The sequence below is a fragment of the Corythoichthys intestinalis genome, chromosome 19 (genome assembly GCF_030265065.1).
Source record: "Corythoichthys intestinalis isolate RoL2023-P3 chromosome 19, ASM3026506v1, whole genome shotgun sequence".
Taxonomy (NCBI): domain Eukaryota; kingdom Metazoa; phylum Chordata; class Actinopteri; order Syngnathiformes; family Syngnathidae; genus Corythoichthys; species Corythoichthys intestinalis.
The window spans coordinates 27,756,782-27,783,321 of NC_080413.1; the positions used below are offsets into that span (position 1 = coordinate 27,756,782).

The 26,540-nt window shown below is 39.6% G+C and overlaps 2 protein-coding genes across 15 annotated transcripts in view; one reads left to right on the forward strand and one right to left on the reverse strand.

Annotated features, from left to right (window-relative positions):
* Positions 1-26,540, forward strand: part of LOC130907399 (dystrobrevin beta-like) — a 66,096-nt gene that overhangs the window by 30,038 nt on the left and 9,518 nt on the right. For 4 of the 13 annotated variants that reach the window (XM_057822416.1, XM_057822415.1, XM_057822414.1 and 1 more), the window contains 9 exons: positions 2,069-2,149; positions 4,472-4,559; positions 4,676-4,755; positions 6,153-6,266; positions 8,648-8,744; positions 9,002-9,022; positions 10,010-10,157; positions 12,543-12,632; positions 12,860-12,907. In XM_057822416.1, the coding sequence (XP_057678399.1) occupies positions 2,069-2,149; positions 4,472-4,559; positions 4,676-4,755; positions 6,153-6,266; positions 8,648-8,744; positions 9,002-9,022; positions 10,010-10,157; positions 12,543-12,632; positions 12,860-12,907 (767 nt within the window). Of the gene's footprint in view, positions 1-2,068; positions 2,150-4,471; positions 4,560-4,675; positions 4,756-6,152; positions 6,267-8,647; positions 8,745-9,001; positions 9,023-10,009; positions 10,158-12,542; positions 12,633-12,859; positions 12,908-15,634; positions 15,669-17,661; positions 26,366-26,540 lie in introns of those variants that run through there. The other 9 variants (XR_009061459.1, XM_057822421.1, XM_057822420.1 and 6 more) reach the window with 9 other exon arrangements.
* LOC130907397 (heat shock 70 kDa protein 1-like) overlaps positions 20,634-26,540 on the reverse strand; it is a 30,668-nt gene continuing 24,761 nt past the window's right edge. The window contains exons 1-2 of one of the 2 annotated variants that reach the window (XM_057822408.1): positions 24,105-24,207; positions 20,634-22,892 (exon numbers count right to left, since the gene is read on the reverse strand). In XM_057822408.1, coding sequence (XP_057678391.1) covers positions 20,933-22,864 — 1,932 coding nt within the window. In that variant the 5' untranslated portion in view covers positions 22,865-22,892; positions 24,105-24,207 and the 3' untranslated portion in view covers positions 20,634-20,932. Of the gene's footprint in view, positions 22,893-24,104; positions 24,208-26,540 lie in introns of those variants that run through there. The other variant, XM_057822409.1, reaches the window with a different exon arrangement.

Genomic DNA, 26,540 nt, shown 5'->3' on the forward strand with positions numbered 1-26,540 from the left:
CTTGGTCAATCGGTGCCAAATAAAAACTGGGAGCGAGGTTTAAATCCCCGCTTTCGAGTCCTGTTGAAGGCAGCGCGCTATGTCAAATACTTCATTTTTTACGGTGCATTAAAGACGCCACTTGATTGAACAGGCTGGCGTGATCATAGAACAGCAAGCTTACGTCTGATTGGAGTAGTGGAGTCATGTGATTATCGTTGCGACATCTCATTGGTTAAATTAGTAGAGCTACTCTTGGCATCGCTGGCAAAAAAAATAATAAAATCTAATACCTAGAATAAAGAGGAAAAATGGAACGACTCTTGTGTAGCCCAAAGTAGCGGAGTAAGAGTAGCGTTTTTTCTTCACACATGCATGAAAATCACTCACCTTTCGGCGAAATTCGCTGTTTTGAAGTCAAAAAGGGTGACCTACGTGAACCAAGGAGAATTTTTTTAAGGGGGGGGGTTGTAATTCCATCTAACTAACGACATGTTTTATTGAAGTTGCTAAGCCTGTCGCGATATGCAATGAGTCCATTTGTTGTAAGGTAAATAAAAATCAGGGCGATAATTTTCACGGCTGCGTTTTATCGTTGCGTGCGTGCATGCATACATCTGTGCGTGCGTGTCGATGACATACAGTATGAGACTCCAGTTAATTTCACAGATGTTTATTGGTAATCAACACGCCGTAGAATTACAGTTCAGACATACAAAATAAGGGCACCACACATGTATATTAAACACTGTAAACGTTAGCATCGTTACATTGAGACTAATGGGGAAAAAAGACAACCTACTTTAGCCTGCTATAAAACATGCGCAGTCTTCTCCAAAATGCAAACTTGCGGTTAAAAGGTGACACTTCAAACATTAAAAAAGGCTGGTTAACAGCATATGCAAACGAAAAAAAAAAAAAAATCTATGATTGACACCACAAGCAATGACGAAAAGTGCTTTTTTGTGGAGTGTGAAGCTGTTAGCGGTTTAGCAAACGTACTTCCGGTGAACATTTCAAAATAAAGGCACGTCACATTCATATAAATAATGATTTCTGGAGTTCATCCCACATACTTCAGAATTAATACTATAATATGTAAATACTATAATACTACAGAATTCATATTCTACACTAAGAATATTTTTAAAATGACACCCTTTTTGAAAAATATGACTGGCAATGAATATAATTATTATAATACTATTATATTTAGTAGTATACTATAGTAATAATAATGCAAGATATATTTTTTTAAGAATTGTTTTGAATCATGTTGGAAAGGCGAAGTCAGTGTTCTGAATCTGTTTATATTCCATCTTCTGCACTACCGGTAGTTAATGCTATGAGCATTTGACCTCATTGTTTATGTGCGATTAACTATTATTATTTACATGTTTTTCATGCTTTAATAAAGAATTTAAGTGTTCCAAAATGTTTTTGTGAATTCATAAGCGTCAACAAAAATTTCATTGCTAAATTAGTCGAAAAACAAAATATTTATTTTTTTATCAGTCGACTAATAGTAAAAATCGTCGGCTGACTAATCGGGAGAAAATTAGTAGTTTGGGACAGCCCGACCAGAACATATTTCCTCCACACCCTTCTCACCTTTTTAACCCCTGGCCCATTTTCATGCCTGTTCACAAATCTACTCAAGTAAAAGTAAATGTATGGCTTAGTAAAACTACTCTTAGAAGTACATTTTTCTCAAAAGCGTTACTACCCACCTCTGGTCATTTGGATGTATTATACGTTGGGACTTGAGAAGACTAAATCATTACAAGAATATACTGTATTTACATTACATTAGGCAATGGTGACAAACGGATATCACATCAATTTGAAGTGAAAATATGCTATCAGCTTCCACTCATCTAGGGGAATTTTGGAAGATTTTGGAGTGTAGTCCACAGTAATACCACACTAAAATAATCATGCAACTTGATTTGTGCCCTGGGCACAGTTTTGTCATAACAGAAAAGGGCCTTTCCCAAATTGTTCTTCCAAAGTAGCAAGCTGAGCGTCACAAGACCTTTGTTCGTGTAGCGTATGTGATACTTACTTTGCTGTGTATAACTTCTGTCAGCAGTTTGGCAGCAGCTCAGCGCATGAATGAGGAACACGCTTTGATCGCCGCTTATGTGAATCGCCTCCAGAGCAGCCCATGGTGAGAGGCTGCAGGGATACAGCAGGACAGGACCGATTCACTTGGCAGAATGACATTGAAAGCTAAATATATTGTAAAGGCAAACAAGAACTAATGATAACTTTCAAGCCAAAAGACAAGCTCAGTTTAGATGGAGATTTTGGGAGCATTCTATTGCTTCAAACAAAAAGCCTTTTGGGGTAATGTGGGTGCATCATGTGTTAGTTTGAGTCATCTGCGACTTAAAATAGCGGGATGACTCAATATTTTTTACAACATGACTTCTCTAATTGTAGTCAAGTGGTATTAAAAGAAATTAAGCTTCTGTAATAAAAGCAAATTGTCAGCAGTAGGATTTGTTAAACAGGACTTGTTAAAAAAATATGAACATCAAGCAAATTAATATGCACTAACAACTCATCAGCCATAGACTTCATAATGATATTGACGGGACACATTGTGCCACGCCTTCAAGTAGGGGGCCGTCCAACACTCTGCTTCAGCCGGTCGAAGTCTGTCACAGTTATTCTCAAACACATGCAGCAATCTAACACCAGATTTAGGTTGAAAAAGTACGAAAGCTGTACCACATACAAACAGGAAGGATTGTCTCAGGAGTGATTTGTTCGAGGATTCAAGGTAATTATTAGATTTTTCGTGCCATGCATGCATTTTGAAACGTGAAAAAAATCAATGGGAAAAATTAACCGCTACGGCATTGGCGTCATGATTCGACATATTTACATATAATAAATGCTAACTGCCTGGTTCTTTGCTCTTTTAACAAACAATCGAGACAGTTTTACGTCCATATCTATAAAGAATTCAGGCATTTAAAGTGCATATGACACCAAAATGCATGTTCAGTTCATATTTCACACAGTGTTTTATGCTTCTGAATGAAATGGACCGCTTGGATGTATGTGGAAGCTATCGTTTTATATAATTAATTTTTTAATCCCGCGCCATGAAAATGAGTGACTTCCGTCCTCAGTCTCGGGTTTAGGCCTAATGCGAATGTGACATCACCCGGGTCAGCATCTCACAATACAGCATTGCTTTATAGCATGCATATGGACTGCGGATTCAGCTGATTTTGCGGATTAATTCGTCTATTTTTCGCATCACGACAGCCAGATGGCTGCAGAAAATTGTTGCTGCACCCGGGAGAGGCGTGTGAGCCTTTTGGGGTTTCAAAAGGTTCCCGTTCACCGCAGAGATTAGCCAAAACAAGCCCTACTACTGTGGGACCATTGGACTTAAGAGAAAGTGAGTAAACATCATATTTTGTATTATGTCAAATAGTGGGATCATGGCTCACGATTTAATACGGAGGTGGCTTGCATTTTATGGCTGACGACCGGCGGCTTGTTTGCACCCCACCCCCTATACTCCGTTTATTGCCCTCTTCGTGTGCCCGGTGTTCTCACAAATTTTCAACCCCAATCAGAAATTGAAACTTTGTGTTAAGAATGGCCGAGAATACAGCGGTTACAAAGTAAACACTAAAACTTTCTTTAAATAAAGGATGTTTGATCATGGACAGACATGTAGAAAAGTACTCCTCAGACACATCCTCCCATGTTAGCTGCACAACAACTGCATGCCGCTCTCTGTTTACTTCTCCGCCGTGTAGTAAAGCATTATTTTACGCCATATTCCTGTTGACTATGTGGCAGCTACGCACTCCTCCGACATTGGCCGGTTTGTCCGGCGGTACTCTCCAGCTGCTTCCCCGGCGAGCTCTCCTGTCAGTAGCAGGGGAATGAGCTGTAACTTGCCGCCGGGCGGGTTGCCGATCGGTGAAGACAATCGACCACCCCGCGGCCGTGTGAAATGATCCGGGTTAGTTTTGTTTGATTTTTCGCTTCGATCACCCGGTTCAGGTTAGCATGTCGGATAGCTGTCACGCCTCTTGGTTTGTTTACATTCTCTGAAGCCAGGCAGGGAAATTACAAAATCCTGACTAACTACGGTGGCATGAAATAACGTTCGGGAGGTGTGACAGTAAAGGGGAAGTCGACAGGGACCATTATGGAATAATTTTGCCATGTTGTACTGAATGAATGCATTTTTATTATGTTATGTTCCATTTAGCACAAGACTGTTATGTCACAAGAATTTTCAACGTAAAAAACTCTTTGTCTGTGTCTCCACTCAGCTCTGACGATAGGCCCCCTATTAATCAGCCCCGCGCCCTGTGTCCTGTCAATATATTATGAAGTCTATGCATCAGCTTTGTTTTAGCATGTTTGTCTTAGATTTGTTGATTAATAACAGTCCCTAACAAAGCTATGTATATATTTTGGCATGTGATATTCAATTTCAAGTTCTCTCTATTAGCAGCATGCAAACCCCCGGCAGGCAAGATGAGGAACACAAACTTATCGCCCGCTACACGTCTCGACTGGCAGAGACTGAAAGCTCAGGGGTGAGATCATATTTCATTATCTCACATTCATGTTTTAATCATACTCTATCCCACAAAGAGAACTCACAAAGCACTATAAAACCATGTTGGGTCATTGTCATTCTGTGTGTGTTCAGGTGATACCCACTCGAAGCATTAACTTTGATGTAAACAAACAGAAGAGGGAGCTCATCGCTCAGCTGGAATCCAAAAACAGGTAGAAAATTGTGGACATGGAACCAGCTAATACATTCAACCACTTTCTTAGTTGATTAATGTCTTTGAGTATAACATTTACTTTTGTAAACTATTTATTCATATGTATACTAGGTTTATTCAATTAAAAATATGTATTATTATTACTATTGGAAACTTCAGTGTTGAACTGAAATTTCATTGTGATAATTGTGTAAAATTGATTGAGCTACGCTGTACACATGGAGATTTACACAGTAGATATAAGTGGTACATATATTTATCTTCTACCTACTTTAGTCTCTTTCAGTTATTGTGAGGACTCATTAATTCATTTGCTCCCAAAAACGAATAAATAAGTTCTATTTTTAATTGTTTCAGTGTCCCAAAAACGTATTTATACGTCTTTTACGTTTTTTTTTCCACAAGAGACATCTCTAGGTTCTGATCCAACTTTACTCCAAAGCACAATGCTCAAAATCCATTTTAAAGCAATAAAACTGGCCATTGGAGGGCAGTAGCGCATTTGGTAAGAACTCATATCGGACCATGAAAGGAAATGAATGAAGAGAAATAGTCAGGAAGCAGAAGCTGGAGAAAGTAAGAAGCGTGAGAAAAATGTGAAGAACGATGTAAAACACAGGGCACATGCCCCACACAAGTTCCCTTGGTGAATTCTGTTATCACTACAAAAGAAAGATTTTTAAAAAATCTATCTTGATGAAGCAGGCGGTGATGAGGGAAAAATTTACCCCGTCTGCCAATATAGCCGCGGCCACAAATCCAGTTAAACGGCCGGGAGCGAAGGGGGTTGCTCCGGTGAAAATGACTGGGAGTGAATGAGTTAACATGACCAGTGTTTTCGTATCAGTAAAAATAATTAGTTCTAGATAATAAATGAATAGTCAATTTTTCGACACTTATTTCAGATGTTTGTATAAAAATGGTAGCTGTTTGCATAATTCAGAAATATATTATTCCATACCATTAGTGTATGAGTACATTATTTTCATGTTTGTTTTGTAAAATTGATTTGGATATGTGGTTTGCATCGGAAAAGCAGCCAGTGTAAAAACTGAGCCAAAAAAATACTGACTGACAAGCACACATTTTCAGCAATGTAGTCCAATTCAGATTCCATCACTTCACTTATTCCTCTATGCCCTCAAGCCTCTGTGGTGTTTTTACCCAAAAAGTTATACTTAGGTTCGAAGTTTTTGAAAGCCTCCACTCCAATTTTGTAGCTTTGGGGGCATTCGACTTTGGAGGATACACTGAATTTTGCTTTTTTTTTTTTTATACACTGCTTGTAATATTTTCCTGGACTATACGTGCCCTGTATGTTATTCCCCACTGTCCCCACCTGGTCAGTCACGTTGAGTTTGCCAGACCTTGACTGCTGTGCTGTTTCATTACCAGAGAGATTTTGGCAGAGATCAAGCGTCTCCGTTCAGAGCACGATGCCGTGTGTCAGCCCAGTCCAGACAAGGGCAGCACCAACCCGACTCTTCTAGCTGAGCTTCGCCTCCTCAGGTAAACACACTCCCAGGAGCATATGTTATACAGTGGGGAGAACAAGTATTTGATACAGTCAATGGGAAAACCCATTGGCAGTGTATCAAATACTTGTTCTCCCCACTGTATATACATACAAGGATTCTTATACACTGATATTTTTATCCTTACAAAAGCTACAGGCATATCAACAGAAATGATGCTGGTGTTTAAACCAACCCATTCTGATATTGTCAATATTGGGTGCCAGTGTCTGACTGAGCCAGAAATGTTCTGTGGGACTTTGCAGCACAGAGCGGGAGGCTTTATAGCAGATGGCAATAACAGATGGATGTTTGGAAAAGTCAGTGCTAAAAAAAAATTAAGAAAATCATCCAACATGCTTTTCAGTAACAACAACGAACCTAACAGGATTGATTTGTTCAGTGAAACCATGTCGTTGGCATGGTTTTCACATAGTGATTTTTCTACATTGTTATAATTGTGTTGAGTAGGGCTGCAGCTATCGATTATTTAAGTAATCGATTAATCTGTTGATTAGGTAGTTCAAATAATCGAGTAATCAGATTACAAACGTCTAATTTTAATCTAATTAAAGTTTGTATAATACATTTTAGGAGCTGTAAAACAAAAACAAGCGTTAGTGCTTGCAATAATATTTATTTTGGCTTGCCAAGATTGCACTTTCAAAAGAGCATTAAATGCGAATACAAAATGGAAATCCTTAGTGTTTCTTCAACCTATGCCGAATTCTTTCATTTCACAAGAGCAATAAACACATTTAAAACTAAATTAAAATACCCGAGCTTAGCCTCAAACGGTATAAAAAAAATAAAATATGAGTACAACAAAAGAACAATTGGCTAACTTGCATAGCAAAAGTCCTATAACTTTAATTCCATTTTTTTTTTTTTTTTTTTTTAACCTCTTAACTAGAGCTGTCCCGACTAGTCGACATAGTCGACGTCATCGATGACGTAAATCCGTCGACGAGCACAACATCCCGTCGACGGTTAATGAAGGGTTAAAAAAATATATGCGTGGAAAGTTAGAGTGTCGGATGCTCTGTTTGCAAGCGGGGAAAGCGGCACAAAGCCAAAAAAAGCGCACCAGAGTGTCCAAAACCTTGACTTATTTCAAAGAAACAAAGGAGAGTACACTCTTCTGTCCTGTCTCTTCAGTGCCAAGCTTGGCTGCGCGTCGGCCGTGAATAAACACCTCAAGCGCCTTCACGCAGTTTGTAATTTTTTTTTTTTTTTTCATTTTTTTGTACACCAGAGGGTGCTGTCGCCTTACTAAATAACAATGTTTCATTGACAATGGGCCTATAAGTGCTATTAGTATTGTTCTTAATGCTAATTGAAAGGTTTATTTCATGTTATGGTTTATTTTAATGTATAGAAAATTGTATAAGGTTAAAGGTCATAAATATATACAGTATATACAGTCATTGCACTCAAGGGAGAGATTGTCAATGATAAGGTAATAAGGTAAAGGCAATTCATATAGGCAATTCATTGATATATAAATAAGGTTTAAAAGGAAAAAGGTGAAAAGTTTTTGTTAATTTCTAATTGTGTTGCTTTATTTGTGTGCACCGTAGCTCTTACAGTGTGTTTACATCAAGGATGGAATAAAAGTTGTAAACCATCAGTTTAAGAGACCATCTTTTCAATCGGGATGCTACACTAGTTAATTCTATCAGCATTTGAACTCATTGTTTATTTGTGATTTATTATTGTTATTTACGAGTTTATTTGTACTTTAATAAATAATTTGAGTGTTCCAATATGTTTTTTGTGAATTGATAAGCGTCAACAAAAATGTCATTGCTAAATTAGTAAAAAAAAAAAAAAAAAAAAAAAATTTAATTATTAGATTAGTCGACTAATCGTAAAAATAGTCGGCTGACTAATCGGGAGAAAATTAGTTGTTTGGGACAGCCCTACTCTTAACAAATCGTTCAAACACATATTCCCACGGAGAAAATTCTAACTAAAACTACGAATGCATAACCAAACATTTTAGCTCAAATGAAAACTCGCAACCTTATGTTGGCCTTACTGGGGAGCAGTTGGATTCAGCCATTAGACGAGTCATGTCTAGACATGTCATGACTAGAGGGCAGTGTGTCCGCCCAAATCAATAAAACTAAATGCAAACCCTTTCAAAACCGACCATAACAAAGCCACTCTAATTAAATGAATCCTCGAGGCAGCAAAATTTGATTCGAAGCTTTTTTTCTAATCGAGTTAATCGATTAATCCTTGCAGCGCTATTCTTGAATTAAAATAGCAAGTCACTTCAAGACCGAATTTAAATCTCCCTAAAATATAACTTGATGAATCCACTATTTTTAATTACCAATTGAGTAACAGTCGTAATATGCTGTGTTGCAGACAGAGAAAAGATGAGTTGGAACAGAGGATGTCATCTCTACAAGAGAGCAGGAGGGAACTGATGGTCCAGCTGGAGGGACTGATGAAGCTGCTCAAGGTGGCACAAACTGATTTAAACTATGGCCTTCATTCAGTGTGGCATTTTTTTCAAGCACGCGCAACACACACAGAAAATCCCCGTATTTCCCACATGGCTGTCCTGTCTCGACTATCAGCTTTTGCTATAACTCACATCACTTTCCTTCCACTGAGTTCCTCCTTCAAAGTCTTACCTGTTCTATCACTGCTAGTGTCTGACCTTTCTATTCATCCTTTCTCCACTTGTTTCCACCTGCCCATGCTCTGACCCTGTAGGATGAGGAGCAGCGACAGGCAGTAAGTTTAACCCCTTTTTTGATAAACAGTAATACAGGATACAAAACAACTTGATATACCGTAATTTTCGGACTATAAGCCGCTACTTTTTACCCTCATTTTGAATCCTGTGGCTTTTAGTCTAGTGTGGCTTATTTGTTGATTTATTTGGGTTAATAGGTAACACTTTATTTGACAGTGGCTTCATAAGACTGCCGTAATTATGACACTATCATGGGCATTAATGAATACTTATGACAGATGTCATCTAGTGTCATCCTTCAAATTATGTCACTAACTCCATTGATGTCCAGCTCTGATATTTCATATCCATTCAAAAGTGAGATAATTTGCCAGATGACACAAAACTACATCGGTCATAGGCATTCATTAATGCTCATGGCAGTGTCATTTCCTAATTATGATGGTTCTTATGACAGTCTTATAGCACTACTGTCAAATAAAGTGATACTAAATACCATAACTAGCAATTAATGAAACAAATGGAACAGTAACTGAAGAAATAATTGGCACGGAACATGAATTTTGATTGTTATTTACATCTTCAGTGCTGCAGTGCATGTTAGGAGGTATGTTGGACGACAAGTGTTGACTGCAGGTGGCAGCAGAGGTTGACTGTCGCCCCTAAGGGAGCAGTGATGGCCAAATGAATCTTCTTGAAGCAATGAAGCTTTGCAGCCGATTGGTTCAAAGCTTCATTGGGGTTCATTTGGGACAGTCTAGTGATGCTGTTGTCAAATAAAAGGTTAATCTTTTGGTGTAAATATCCCATTATACAGTGAGGACAGCTGCAGTCTATAGTCTAGTGCGGCTTATCGATAAACAAATGCTGTTTCAGTGTCATATTTGATGGGTGGCGGCTTATAGTCAGGTGTGCCTTACAGTCCGAAAATTACGGAACAACAAATTTTGGAACAACAGTTGTATTTATTTAAATATTACTGTCATTAATCACATGGAATTATTGTTACAATTTTTTTTTTTTAGGCACAGGCTGCCGGTTCCTCTCACGCATTTCCTTCCCGACCAAGCCCTTCGCCTGCCCGCTCAGTTGGTACCGCGTCTCCACAGATGTATTCGCCACAAGACTCGCTTGCTGGTGTGGGCGGAGATGTACAAGAGGCTTTTGCCCAAGGTAACATTGTTAAAAGTTCTCACCAGCCACCAACGTTTGGACGATATGCCGATTGTACCGGATATTGGTTTATAAAGATAGACAATAGAAATGTATTGATAGCGGACTCCTCAGTCAGTAATCCTGCAATACATTGATTGTCAAGCTGTGCAATGACTATCGCTGGGCTAGAAATCAGTTACTGATGCTTTAAGTGTTTTCATTTTCAAAACACAACTAGCAGTCCTCGCACATGTTCTGTAGCATTATTGGACCAATAGTACTAGCAAGTAGCAGCATGACTGGGGTCACCTACACATTCCTTACAAGAACCAACTTCTAAATAAAAGCCAAACTAGGTATTGGTCAGAGGGCAATTTATTTTTCTTTGTGAAAAGGCTTAATATTAATATCTTTCTGAAATAATATCTCCATTTGGGGTCACAAAGTACGGTTAAAGTAAACGTAAATTCCAGCAAAACCCCATTAACGCTTTTAATGAAGTATTAAAGTATTCTTCTCCTTTGCTGTCAGACTACAAACACAATGAGCAACCTTGCTCCGGTGTTTGAATAAAATTAAAACGAAATGTTTTCCCTTTGTGACGTTTTTAGTGCTTGTTTAGATATTACGCATGAAATGCCTATGTGAAATGAAAGTTCATTCGTTATAACCACTTCTATTTTATCTCCTTGGGAGACCACCACCTTTCACCACCGCCTTTTTGGAATAGAATAGAATGTGTTTTTCCAAGCCCATACAGACTTGCTGGCAAGGGCGTAGGTTTGCGTCAGGACATAAAACTACCAACTTTTCAGGACTAACTTTTAAGCAACCTTATTTGCCAGTCTTGCCTTTGTGCCGGTCCATTTTTCCCCCCTTCAACGCCGACTTGACTTGATCCCCCCCCTCCCACCCCACCTCTCAAACACACGCACAAAGCCCCGACACAGACAACATGCAGCCTCCTCCACCCCCCTTCAAAGAGGGGGGAAATTAGAAGGTTTTTTTTTTTTTTTTTTTCCGGCCAGCAGCAGCCACTGTATGTAAAAAGACAATGTTGTGGAGGTGGGGGACACACCACTAATTTTGCTACTGTAAGTCCTATCTGCGTCAGATTTAGCATAACGTTAAGCTGTGTGAAACTGCTAACCTGCAAAACTCAAGTAGGAAGCTGCTGAGAAAGAAGTGTCCTTCCTCGCCTATGTGTTTTGTACTGTTAACATTAATTAAACTGTGAGAAATTTAGTGAACCGACTAGGTTTACCCCCTTCTCCCCAATTTTCACCTTTATTTTATTTATGTGGTCTTAAAGCAGCCCATAGGAGCTTTCATTTTTTGTTGACTTTAGCTGTACTTGTGAACAAAAGCAGTAGTGTTTTACCTGAAGGAAGGCTCCATTTTTATTTTTATTATTCCCTACTAAAGTTTTTTCTGTTATATTTATTTATTTAGACAGACAATGTTGAGTGGTCTGAAGACAAATCTTTTTTTTTATTTTTTTATTCCTGGTTAATAGATTATGCGGAAGTTTGTATTTATTGTGTATGTTAGTATAATTTGTATTGAAATATTACAATTTAAATTGGCTAATAAAATCCAGACATTTATATTTTGCTATATTTTAGTAGTTTTTGCAAAAAAGGTTTCATTCGAACGGTTTATCACTTGAACCAATACACATGAAAATTAATATAAGTCAATACAAATTTATTTTGCGTCGATCATTTAGCCTATCTATTAATTAGGCTCCTATTTGTGAGAAATGTAGCCCTGACCCCCATTCAGCCAGTCTGTTTGGTCTTATTAATGTCCCGTCTCCAGCAAAAGTGTACATGCAGGTTATGCTGTTAAAGTGTCCCTACCAACGTTGAGACCAAACCTACGCCCTTGCTTGTTAGTACCTCCTCAGCACTGTGATTTTAAAAAGACATTGGTCCAAGACAGTGGACAAATACAAATAGTTATTGAAATGACAGTAATGGTTGTGGCCTGTAGGGGGGAGTGATTGTGCATTAAAGACATTTCCGTCACACTAGTCGTCTTTTTCCAAGATGTGTTGCTTATTATTCCGCATGATCAAGTTTTGTTGCACTTAACCTCTTCTAACAAGACTGACTAGATTCTTCATCTGCAATGTGACTACCTTTGCAAATGTTTCAACATTTTCAGTCTTTTGAAAATATCATCTGTTGATACGGTTACATGGCAAAGATACCACAAGAAAATTAAGCAAGACTTAAATGTGGTGAAAAACATTCCATGAGGTTTTTAGCAAACAATTCCAACATGAAGGTTGACCTGCACTTACTCAATGTCATCATATGTAATTATGGAGCTAATAGTGATCAGTTTCAGAAATGCGTTATTATTTATAATTATTTCATTGTTTTTGAATGTCTTCAGGCCCAAGAAGAAACTTGAGGAATGACCTTCTAGTAGCGGCTGATTCCATTACAAACACTGTGTCCTCACTGGTCAAAGAGCTTCATTCTGGTACACACTTAATATGATTGTTGTTCATTTCTGTGCTGTTGGCATCCGTAGACATAGGAACCCATAAATCAGTGATAAGTGTAATGAGGCAGGGGATAGAAAAAATGGACAATTATATTATACTGAAGCATCACAAATACAGTAATCTTTGGTGGTCTTGTAATGAAAACAAAACGTATGTATAGAGCTCATTCATGAATTGAAATCTGACCCTTTTTTCTGAGCAGATGATGGTCGGGAGGAAGAGGAGAGATTGCTGAATGGAAAGGACAGAGGTAATACTGTAGTTCTCCCAAAAACTGGTATTAGTTCAAATAATTAAAGCTTTTCAACTTCACATGTTGGCCCGAATATAAGACAGCCCTGATTATAAGACGACCCCCTTTTTCAAGACTCAAGTTTGAAAAAAGACTTTTTGAACACCAAATTAACACCAAATTAATTTTTGTACAGAAAATAATTACAGTACATCTGAAACAAATGATTATAACAATATATTTGAGAGAAAAAAACATGTTTTTTGCCTCATTCAAATATTAATATCTGAACATTTAAATTAGCGGTGCAACGGTTTGTGGTTCAAAGCCGAACCGTACGGTTCGCCCTGTACGGTTCAATACGCCTTTATGAACCGCCCCTTTTCGGTTTTGCAATTAATGTATTCCGAACGCTTGTGGAATGAATCGATCGAGCTCTGTGTGCCTGTGTGTGACGTGAAGCACCGCTGTGGAGAAATTCCCGCCCCGCAAGTAAATGTCGGATCGCTGTCAAGCACCTGTGTAATAGAAGCCGAGTAACGCCCTCTCTCGCTTACGAGCGAAGTGAAAGTGAAACAAGAAAGAAAACAAACAGCTATGACAGTGGAGAGACCGAATTTTGAGGAAGCAACGGCTTCTTTCAAATCTGCGGTGTGGCAACATTTTGGTTTCCCCGTGGACTACAATGCGGATGGAGAGAAAATATTGAAGAAAAAAAAATTGCAAGCATTGCTCCGCGCTTGTTCCCCATGCTAATGGCAACACTTTTATAACATGACTCCGGCACCTCAGCCAGCATCACCCACAGATATCACTTTCTCAGGGTAGGACAACCCCGAAGATGACACCAGTGAAAACACACGGCGGGCTTCGTTAATTTATTTGCAACGCTTGACCCGCGTTGCATTGTTCCCTCGCGGACATATTTCTCCAACAAAGTAATCCCCGACATTTATGAAATGGCACGCAAAGCCATCGAAGATGATTTCGCTAAAGCACATAGTTTCGCCCTGACCACTGATAGTTGGAAGTTGGACATCCCGTGCTACAGAGTGCTACTACCTAACTGTGATGGTCCAATATAATTCATACCTGTCCAATTGTACGGTCTCGTCGTAATTTGTACAAGTGAGCACTCATTTTTAAGTGTGTACGCCGTACGTTACGTTCAAAATCTGCACGTTTTTCGTGCATTGTTTTTTTTTTTTTTTCATCCGTTCAGATTTGGTCATCGTTTCGGCAACGAGACAAAGCGTTGGTTGAATGACGCGAGAAAACTCAGAGATTCGGAGAGGGAAGAGTGTTTGTTGAGACGCTGTAGCAAACGCGATGCTAGGCTGGGTGGCTCCAATATTATCTGACTTAGCTGACAACATACAATCTACGCCTAGATATCTCATGCATATAGAACTACATGCGAAATGACAGACTCGGTAGCGTTAGTAAACAGCCGCCATTTTACAGCAGTACACTTCTCAGAAAGGCTCTGTTGTAGTAAACCTTACGAGCGAACCTAAGCAACTTTTTATCTAAAATACTCCTAAATCGGCAAAATCTTGATTTGAGTCTATCTTTAAAGTATGAAACAGTTTTAAAATTTTCACATGTCGAAAGTAGACAGAAGGGAACTATTGCAAAAACGGGAGCTATTTTATCTACTGTGTGTGTATTTCAGTAATCAGTCACTACACTAGCCAAAGAGCTAAGAGGCATTTTAACAGTTGAAAATGTTTACATTGTAAGTGTTTATTTCATTTTTTTAAAAGCAAAATAAAGGCAGTTTGAAGAAAAAAAAAAAAAAGGCAAACCGAACCGAAACCGTGATCCCAAAACAGAGGTTCAAACCGAACCTTGGGCTAACTAAACCGTTGCACCCCTAATTTAAATATATAAACTAAAGTGCAATCACATTCGTAAATGAATGGCTTCTGGTTTTTGAAATGTAAATAAACCAATCTATTGTGATAAAACAACAAAATTGCAGTAACTGCATTAACCATCAAAGTGAGCTCTAACTGTAGTCTTGAAACAAATCTGAATAAGGAAAAACATTGCAATAAAATAATGCAAACTGGTTAAACTTGAGAGTAGCTGAGATCTGTCATGACAGAACATTACTCCTCAAGTTCAGCATTCGCTTCAATGATATCTGGCTCCATCTAGCGTCGAAAATGGGTATAATGTCTAGACCCCAAATATAAGACGACTCCTACTTTTTCAGTCTTATTTCAATGCAAAAAACACTGTCTTATATTCGGGCCAGTACGGTACTAACAGCAAATGTGTTCTTTTTTTCATGACTCGAACTAAACTTGTATCCTTGCATGTGGTCACACATGCTCCCAGAAATACAACTCTAACAGCGACTTGTTTGCGCATTACTTGGCCTTGTGCTTCATTAACACGCTTCCTTCTCATTAGCCGGCCTTTTTTATGTGTCGGCAGCATGCAGACCACTTCCTGGTGTGCCCTCAGGTTCAGTCGAAGCGCTCACTATGAAGCTAACCCGGGCCGTTGACCTGTTAACACATAAAGCTCCTTGCACCCAAACGGTGTTGATCTTAAGATGTGAATGAATTTATCCTCACAGATACTTCTAAGTGAGTTGAGCTGTGCCTGTGCATCTGCTTTTACCAGTCTGAGAATCATGTGGTTCTTGTGAAGCTTTTTGCGACGGCAACATTTTTGACCCCCACATTCCGTCAATGTCTGCTGATTTCTCATGAAACATTCGTTTGTATCCAGCAGGTTAAATTTCATCGCAGGACAAATTGGAACAGTAAGTATGAGCCCTTTATTCAACTTAACATTAATTTGAATGCATTTGAAGGAAAACTTAATCTAGTTTTTTAAAGTTTTCACTAATAATAATGGGGGGGGTAACTAAAATTGAATGTTTTATTTTATTGAAGCACTGCATCCACAGTTTGGTGTGGACAAGGATTTTACTGGTAATATTTTCACTAGAAATATGTATTCTTGATAATGATTATACATTATTTTTAAACTTTACTATGCAGTGGTATGAAAAAGTATCTGAACCTTTTGGAATTTCTCACATTTCTGCATAAAATCACCATCAGATGTGATCTGATCTTTATCAAAATCACACAGATGAAAAAAAAATGTCTGCTTTAACTAAAAACACCCAAACATTAATAGATTTTCATATTTTATTGAGGATAGTATGCAAACAATGACAGAAAGGGGAAAAATAAGTAAGTGAACCATCACATTTAATATTGTGTGGTCCCCCCCTATGGTAGTAATAACTTCAACCAGATGCTTCCTGTAGCTGCTGATCAGTCTGGCACATCGATCAGGACTCATCTTGGCCCATTCTTCTCGACAAAACTGCTGTCGTTTAGTCAGATTCCTGGGATGTCTGGCATGAATCGCTTTCTTTAGGTCATACCACAGCATCTCAATGGGGTTCAAGTCTGGATTTTGACTTGGCCACTCCAGAACGTGTATTTTGTTCTTCTGAAACCATTCTGAATTTGATTTACTTCTGTGTTTTGGATCAGTCTTGTTGCAGCATCCATCCTCTTTTAAGCTTCAACTGGCTGCCAGACAGCCTCTGGTTTTCCTGCAAAACATCCTGATAAACTTGATTGCAAGTTGTCCAGGCCCCGAGGTAGCAAACAGCCCCAAATCATGATGCTCCCTCCACCATGCTTCACGGTGTGGATGAGGTGTTGATGTTGGTGAGCTGTTCCATTTTTCCTCCACACATGACGACGTGTCTTACTCCCAAACAATTCAACTTTGGTTTCATCAGTCCACAAAATATTTTGCAAAAACATCTGCGGAGTGTCCAAGTGCCTTTTTGCGAACATTAAACGAGCAACAATGTTTTTTTTTTTTTTTGACAGCAGTGGCTTTCTCCGTGGAGTCCTCCCATGAACGCCATTCTTGTTTTACATAAAGATGATGTGTGCACATAGATATTGGACTAAGCCAGTAATTTCTGTAAGTCTTTAGCAGACACTCTGGGGTTCTTTTTTTACCTCTCTGAGTATTCTGCACTGAGCTCTTGGCGTCATCTTTGGTGGACGGCCACTCCTTGGTAGAGAAGCAGCTCTCTCCATTTGTAGACAACTGTGACTGTCGATTGACGAACAGCCGGACTTTTACAAATGGTTTTGTAACCTTTCCCAGCTTTATACAAATCAACAATCCTTGATCGCAGGTCTTCAGACAGCTCTTTTGACCGAGCCATGATGCACATCAGACAATACCTTTCATCAAGACAATTCTTATCCGGTGTGTGTTTTATAGTGGGCAGGGCAGCTTTAAGCCACTCATCAGTGATTGGACACACACACCTGACTTCAATTATTTGGTAAAAATTGGTTTTAATTGCTCTTTAAGTCTCCTTAGGCAGAGGATTCACTTACCTATTTTTCCGCCTTCTGTTATTGTTTGCAAGCTATCCTCATTAAAATATGAAATATGAAAAGGGTGGTTTTAGTTAGAGGGTTATGGGTGGTTTTAGTTAAAGCATTTTTTTCATCTGTGTGATTTTGACAAAGCTCAGATCACGTTTGATGATTTTATGCAGAAATGTGAAAAATTCCAAAAGGTTCAGATACTTTTTCATCCCACTGTATCTGTGTGTGTGTGTGTATACATATACTACATATACTGTATATAATTATAATAATAATCTTTGATTGAATTTACACAATTTTAACTGTTCTGCTATGAAAACCGAACATTGTCAACAGTAATTGGGCATATTCTGAAATAACAAAACTTGTTCTCCTCAGGCAGCGTGGTGTTTCATCCCAGCCAAAGAAGCTAAACTGGGGACAAAAAGTCCTCATTAGCAACTGGTCATTGGAACACAAGTGCTAATCAAGAGCTCACAATTCTGGACAAAAACTCCAGTCCACTTACTGATTTATAGCTCTGAATCAGTGTTTGTCTTGTCACTGTGATTGTGATTTTATATTGTCGTAATCGAGCATAAACAAAGAACCTGATGCCTACTGATTAGTACTCAAACTTTGTGTGTGTGTGTGTGTGTGTGTGTGTGTGCGTGCTTTCACGGTTTATTGTTTTTTTTTGTTGTTGTTTTGTAAGGCAAAAGAGGAGGAACGAGTAAGTAAGGAAGGAAGTTTGAAAAGGTAGATGTGTTAGGGAGCTTTAATAATCAGAATGAAAATACAGAATGTACCGTAGAAAGAATACGCAAGAAGGTCAGTTTAAAAGATGAGAAGAGAAGACTACATTTCAGCACTGTGTGCTTTGTATTTATTTATTTTTGCTTGGATTTGTTTTTGTCAGGTCTTCATTTGTCCAAAGGGTCAATATGTATATGAGAGTGGTCTGGTCCTGCTGAGACATAAATCTTGAATGCTGCTGTATTTAGACCATGTGAATAACTCCACAGGTGCTTGTATTGTAGCAGCTCGAGCTGTCAGTCCTGGTACTGAACTGAGAGACGATGGTGTCTTTATGTGTGTGTTTGTGTGTGCTAGGTTTAACTAGATATTATTCAAGTATTTTACGCAAAAGCAAAGTGAGAGGAGACATAAACCCAGACAATAAGCAGTTACTGTATATTTTATGAAACGCAAGACCATGTTACTGCCTCGAACATAGATTTAATGTAAATTTGCCTGACTTTTTATCAATATATTTAAAAAAAGAAACTGTGTCCGTTTATTTTAAACCTAATTTTAACTGTTACACTCATCGTAACCCATGAAATTGTTTGCTGCCAGCCAATCGGTATCCAACGTGACTCCTCACACTTTGCTGCTTAATGCCTTTTTATTTCAAGCTTTCTGAACAATTCAGTGGATTTGAGACTGATTTGGTTCACTGTGGATTTTAAGCTACCAAAACAATGGCTAGAACGCTTGACTGCGTGTGTAAAAGCTGAACCAAAGAACCAAGCTTTTGTTTGTTGGGTCATTTATAACCGAAGTCTTGTAAATCTTTAATGTAACTTGACTGATGGATTTTTTTCCCCCAGCTTTTGTTTCCGTGTTTCAGTATGCATGCCAATTATGTATAGGAACCTCTTCACAACAGCCATTTGGTAATGTCATTGCATACAAAGTTAATGTAAAGCATAGTCCTGTTTCAATGGCCCAGATCTATGCCTAAAGGGAATTGCTTTGAGCCCTAAATAGAACAGGACCACCACTACTAATGATATCTTTAACATGGGTGTTCTCGGCTATGACATATGCAAATGGTCCCTCTAAGAGGCGCTGACAGAGTAGATGCATCCTTACTTGAAACTGTAAACAGTGTCAGCGCTGAAAATGTGTGAGTGATGTGTTTGAGAAGCAATAAATTTTATTTATGACAAAGCTGGATCAGTTGCGTACAGTTTATTTGCTCATACAATTTATTCTATTGACACAGATCACATCGCTTATGTCTGGTTGACATGAGTGAAATTTGGAGACCAACGTATTTGGGCTCAAGTCATCTGTTTGACTTTCAACCATTCTGGATTTAGTGTCCTCATTGTCTTGGATGAGCTGTTCTTACTTTTCCCAGAGCTCCTGGAGGTCATGACTGCATTTGACAAAGACCGAAGAGTAAGGCTGCTAAACTATACTAGTACACTGAATGCATGTCATTGTTATAGTCTGCAACCTTGCCGACATCCATAAATAACCCATCACATCCTTTGAAGTCAATTAAGGTTTGACCTCGGATGCACGACCTAGTGTTTACCATCCCAGAGGTCAATCTGAGTTTAGCGTTCCCTTTCTAGGTGTCAACAAACCAGTAAGTATGTGAAAAAACTGTAAATAAAACTACAGTAATTTTTGGACTAAAAACCGCTTTTTTCCTTAATTTTGAATCCTGCAGCTTCTAGTCCAGTGCGGTTTTTTGATGATTTATTTGGGTTAATAGGTAACAATTTATTTGATAGCAGCATCATAAGACCGTCATAATTGTGACACGACTCTATCATGGGCATTACTGAATGCTTATGACAAATGTCAAATGTCATCCGGCAAATTTTGTCACGACCTACCTTTATGTCCAGCTCTGATCAGTTACATCAATTCCAAAGTAGGATAATTTTCTGGACAACACTAAAAGACATCTGTAATAAGCAATAATTAATAATCATGATAGTCTCATATCATAATAATGATCGTCTGATGACAGTCTTATGGCGCCACGGTCAGATAAAGTGTTACCAAATACCATAACTAGCAATTAATGAAACTGGAACAGTAACTGAAGAAATAATTAGCACAGAACATGAATTTTGATTATTTACATCTGTAGCGCTGCAATGCATGGTAGGAGGCATGTTGGACAGCAACAGTTTTGACAGCAGGTGGCAGCAGAGGTTGACTGTCTACCCCAAGGGAGCAGTGATGGCCAAATGAAGCACTGAAGCTTTGCAGCCAAATGGTTCAAAGCTTCATGGTGGTTAATTTGGTCTTATGACCGTCGTATGATGCCGCTGTCAAAAAAAAAGTGTTACCGGTTAATATCTTTTGGCGTAAATATCCCATAATACAGTGAGGACAGCTGCGGCTTATAGTCTAGCATGGCTTATCTTTGAACAAATGGCGTTTTCGTGTCAAATTTGGTGGGTGGCAGCTTATAGTCAGGTGCACTTTATAGTGCGGTATTTTGCCTATTGTTTAATCTTAGAGTTGTATTTTGATCCCCCCCCCCTTTTTTAGCAAATGCTGATAGCATAGCTTCAGTTTTAATAACGTGATTAATGAGAACATACACTCACACATTATATCACATGAGCAAATAATTTATTTTATAACAAACAATGTCATTTCCATGCAGTGTTAAATAAAATGGAAAGATGAAAGTAGGGGTATGAACAGTATTTTCAAACCAATGTAGGTACAAGGTATTTAAGATCAATAATGGCACAATAAGGTCACCGTTTATGTTGTATAGACACACAATCATTCAGATTCAACCAGAATTTATCTAATTTACTATGAACATGACAAAGTGAGCACATGCCTTGTTTAAACTTGTAACATAGTATTTTAAATTGTCTTAGACGCTAGGATGCCACAAATGTCCTCAGTCCACCTCTTCAATGGTGGGCCCCTTGGTGCCGGCCTGATCACCAGCCCGGGCCTGACTACCGCAGCCACCAGCAGGCCCCGCCCCCTGGTACAACTTGCTCATAATTGGCTGACACACTCGTTCCAGCTCCTTTTGCTTGTCCTGGAACTCATCTTTGTCGGCCAACTGGTTGCTCTCCAGCCAGTTGAGGGTCTGCTCACACTTGTCCATCAGTGTCTTCTTGTCCTCCTCGCTCAATTTGGCCGCCACCTTCTCATCCTGCACACTGCTCTTCACGGTAAAGGCATATGACTCCAGAGCATTCTTTGCGGCAATCTTTTCCCGCTGCAAGTCATCTTCAGCTTTGTACTTTTGGGCCTCGTCCACCATCTTCTCTATTTCTTCTTTACTCAGGCGGCCTTTATCGTTGGTGATGGTGATCTTGTTCTCCTTGCCGGTGCTTTTGTCCACCGCCGACACGTTTAGTATGCCGTTGGCGTCTACATCAAAGGTGACTTCAATTTGTGGCACGCCTCGCGGAGCCGGCGGGATTCCGCTGAGCTCAAACCTTCCCAGGAGGTTGTTGTCCTTGGTCATGGCTCTCTCGCCCTCCAAGACCTGGATGAGAACACCGGGTTGGTTGTCGGCGTAGGTGGTGAAGATCTGCGTCTGCTTGGTGGGGATGGTGGTGTTGCGTTTGATGAGTGGCGTCATAACTCCTCCGGCGGTCTCGATTCCCAGCGACAGAGGCGCCACGTCGAGAAGAAGCAGGTCCTGGACGTTGCCAGAGGTGTCCCCCGTCAGGATGGCAGCCTGGACGGCGGCGCCGTAAGCCACCGCCTCGTCAGGGTTGATGCTCTTGTTCAGCTCCCTGCCATTGAAAAAGTCCTGCAGGATCTTCTGGATCCTGGGGATTCGTGTGGAGCCGCCAACTAGGACAACGTCATGGATCTGGCCCTTGTCCATCTTTGCGTCCCTCAGGGCTTTCTCCACCGGTTCCAGCGTTCCCCTGAAAAGGTCTGAGCAAAGGTCCTCAAAGCGAGCTCTGGTGATTGAGGTGTAGAAGTCGATGCCCTCAAAGAGGGAGTCGATCTCGATGTTGGCCTGGGAGCTGGAGGACAGTGTTCTCTTGGCCCTCTCGCAGGCGGTGCGCAGCCTCCTCAAAGCCCTTTTGTTCTGGCCGATGTCCTTCTTATGCTTCCTCTGGAATTCGGCCACAAAGTGTTCAACCATGCGGTTGTCAAAGTCCTCTCCGCCCAGATGAGTGTCTCCGGCGGTGGCTTTGACCTCGAAAATGCCACCGTCGATGGTCAGGATGGACACGTCAAACGTGCCGCCGCCCAGGTCAAAGATGAGGACATTGCGTTCTCCCGACTGGCCTTTGTCCAGACCATAGGCAATGGCAGCCGCAGTGGGCTCATTGATGATCCTCAGAATGTTTAGTCCGGCAATGACCCCTGCGTCTTTGGTGGCCTGACGCTGGGAATCGTTGAAGTAGGCGGGGACTGTGACCACGGCGCTGGACACCTGCTGACCAAGGTAAGCTTCGGCCGTCTCCTTCATTTTAACCAGCACCATGGAGGAGATCTCCTCTGGATTAAAGGCCTTCTCCTCCCCTTTGTACTGCACTTGGATTTTGGGCTTCCCTCCTTCGGCGACTACCTTGAACGGCCAGTGCTTCCTGTCCGCTTGCACCACCGGATCGTCGAACTTCCTTCCGATCAGTCGCTTAGCGTCAAACACAGTGTTGCTGGGGTTCAACGCCACCTGGTTCTTGGCGGCGTCACCAATGAGCCTCTCGGTGTCGGTGAACGCCACGTAGCTGGGCGTGGTCCTGTTGCCCTGGTCATTAGCGATTATCTCCACTTTGCCATGCTGGAAAACACCCACGCAGGAGTACGTGGTGCCCAGGTCGATGCCGATTGCGATGCCTTTTGCTGAGACCATTTTGTATGTTGACTGTCAAGTTGCTCGTCTGTGAGGGGAACAAAACAGATTATTCCTACTTCTATTCCTCCATTTTCTGTACAGCCCATCCTCAATAGGGTTAAAGGCAAACTAGTCAGCTGAATTTGAGCAAGACTGGTAAACCCACCATTTGCAATAAGGCACATTTACAATTTTAGAATGCGGGAAGGAGAGCAAAAACATTCTTAAAGGGATCCACAGATTATCCACAGAAGGACTTGTAGTTCTTAAAAGATAAACGTTATTATGAGTTTAAAAATTTGATATTGAAACCCCTCTTGATGTCACCATTTTTATACAATTTGTAAAATTAGTTTAACTATTAGGGTGCCATTGTTGTTGACGTCGCAGGGCAGTGACGTCACACGCTGCCTGGCTTCCAGAGTATGACTCTAGCGACATAAACATGTCATCTGTTCAACCCTTTCAATTTGAACCCGAGAGGAACATTAATTAGCATGACAGCTTTGTCGATATTTCACAAAACGAGCAGCAAAAGCAAACTGAACAGGAAAGACGGGATGAGACGAGAGTAGGAAAAAAAACTCTTCTGCCAAAATGTGCTACACTAGCCAAACGTCCTACAAGAGGCGAATTTGACACCCAAAGTACTACCATGCGTTTTCAGCTTGTTTTGTATGGATGCAAACAGACAGAACATACTAAAGATGCCTTAAGAAAATACTTAAACGTATTAATATCAAATAAGGGTGGCCTAAATATGCTACGTGACTAATGTGGTCAACAGATCAACAATCTGCTTTAAAGCTACTACAAGAAAACACAATGCTTAAAAGTATGCGAGGGATACACATGTAAAAAGTATTTTGAGGCAATGAAAAGGTAATAAAAGACTCAATAATAACAAATGGTAAGTACTCGTCGCTTTTAACAGATGAGCGCAAGTGTTAGAAGTTAGAAGTTGCAGTAACACGGTAATATTCGTCAAGGGTCAGTGACAATCACCCCGAGTGTCCATTGCAGGTATAAAAACATAACGTCCTCTGTAGGTAAAAAAAAAAAACTAAATATTATAGATTTTTACATCACTGGCAATATTTTATTTGTTTCTAATAACATTTTGGTAAAAGAACAATTGTAGCTTAGATCCTGCAAGTCTTTAAGTCCGAAATCCCTTTAATAGCTCACTTAATAGTATTACACTGGATGAAATCAAATATATTGTGTATTATTATGAGGAATAAAAGAGCATACTTACATTTTGAAGCGTTATGTAAGACTGTAAGTCCTCTGGATGTTGCAAGTCTCAACTTGTGAATCTTGTTCTTGTGTTCGAATGTGTCCCTCAGCTGGTTTTATACCCAGCAAACTGTCGCTCTGGACACTTCCAGACGGTTCCCCGTCAAAGGACGTAACCAATAACAAATGTTTCCTGTTAGGACTTTCAAAATAAAAGACCATAAAACTAGGTTACGGGCTTTACTTACGCGCATGAAAGAACAACGCGTTTATTGTGATGGCATTGGATGATCTTACCGTGACTATAAACGTAAACTTTATCCCGAACCTACCACAATACTCGAGAAGCGAGACGTACTCATTTCTAAAGTGAGAGGTACTTTTATGGATGACGTTTAAAAATAAAATACGTTTATAAACCAGTGTGGTGCGGTAAAGGATATTTACTGTAAAGAATAGTTAAATATGTAAATTTTTCGCTAAACAGCTTCTGTATCAGCAAGACTCGTACCTAAACAACAAATCTAGCTGGATTTTTTTTTTTTCTTTTCATCAAAACACCATTAGAACAGCGTTTTAAATTGTAGTTTTTGTTATTTTAATGATTCTATTGGTTAAACTAGCACATTAGACGAACACACATGCTTTGACAGTATTTTATTACCAAGTAGTTGAACAAATTATGTCATCCACTAAAATAACCACCCGCCCCGGATTTTAGTAGTAGTCTCTCGCTTTCTCTCGACGGTTCCACAGTGTGCTGGATGAAGCGTTCGCCAACGATTAATGGTGTAATCCGTCTATACTTTCAAAATAAAGGGGCGGCCTTTCATTTACGTTAGTAAAGCCTGTATTCGAATATACTTGTCCTTTGTTGAGAAAGGAACAACAGAAAGTTAACCTTATTGATGTCGTTACTTGCTAGCGAAACGTCTCGACTTGTCCAGAGTGACAGCTCCTCGAGTATAAAAGCAATTTCGGGACACATGCAGGCACAAGAACAAGATCCAGAAGAAGGACAGAGGTGTTACTGTAGTTCTCCCAAAAACTAGTATCAGTTCAAATAATTAATGCTTTTCAACTTCACATGTATTACGTATTGGCCCAAATATAAGACAGCCCTGATTATAAGACGACGCCCTCTTTTTCAAGACTCGTTTGAAAAAAGACTTTTTGAACACCAAACTAATTTTAATACGGAAAATAATTACAGTACATCTGAAACAAATGATTATAACAATATTTTTGAGAGAAAAAGCATGTTATTTTGCCTCATTCAAATCTTAATTTCTGAACATTTAAATAAATAAAGTGCAATCACATTCGTAAATGAATGGCTTCTGGTTTTTGAAATGTAAATAAACCAATCTATTGTGATACAACAACAAAATTGCAATGACTGCATTAAACATCAAAGTGAGGTCTAACTGTAACTAGTCTTGAGATAAATCTGAATGAGGAAAAACATTACAATAAAATAATGCAAACTGGTTAAACTTGAGAGTAGCTGAGATTTGTCATGACAGAACATTACTCCTCAAGTTCAGCATTCGCTTCAATGATATCTGGCTCCATCTAGCATCGTGAATGGGTATAATGTCTAGACCCTGAATATAAGACGACTCCCCCTTTTTCAGTCTTATTTCAATGCAAAAAACACAGTCTTATATTCCGGCCAACACGGTACTAACAGCAAATGTTCTTTTTTTCATGACTCGAACTAAATTTGTATTTCTGGGAGCATGTGTGACCACGTACAACTCTTAACAGCGATTTGTTCGCTCATTCCTTGGCCTTGTGCTTCATTAACACGCTTCCTTCCCATTAGCTGGCCTTTTTTATGTGTCGGCAGCATGCAGACCACTTCCTGGTGTGCCCTCAGGTTCAGTCGAAGCGCTCACTATGAAGATAACGTGGGCCGTTGACCTGTTAACACATAAAGCTCCTTGCACGCCATACGGTTTTGATCTTAAGATGTAAATGAATTTATCCTCACAGAATCTTTTGAGTGAGTTGATCAGTGCCTGTGCATCTGCTTTTGCCAGTCTGAGAATCATGTGGTTCTTGTGAAGCTTTTTGTGAGATGGCGAGATTTTTGACCCCCACATTGCGTCAACAATGTCTGCTGATTTCTCATGAAACATTAGTTTGTATCCAGCAGGTTAAATTTCATCGCAGGACAAATTGCAACAGTAAGTATGAGCCCTTTATTCAATTTAACATTTATTTGAATGCATTTGAAGGAAAACTTTATCTAGTTTTTAAAGTTTTTAGTAATAATAATGGGGGGGGGGGGGGTCACTAAAATTGAATATGTTTTGTTTTATTGAAGTACTGCCTCCACAGTTTTGTTCGCACAAGGATTATACTATATAATATTTTTACTAGAAATATGTATTCTTGATAATGAGTATCCATTATTTTTAAACTTCAATTTGCAGTGGTATGAAAAAGT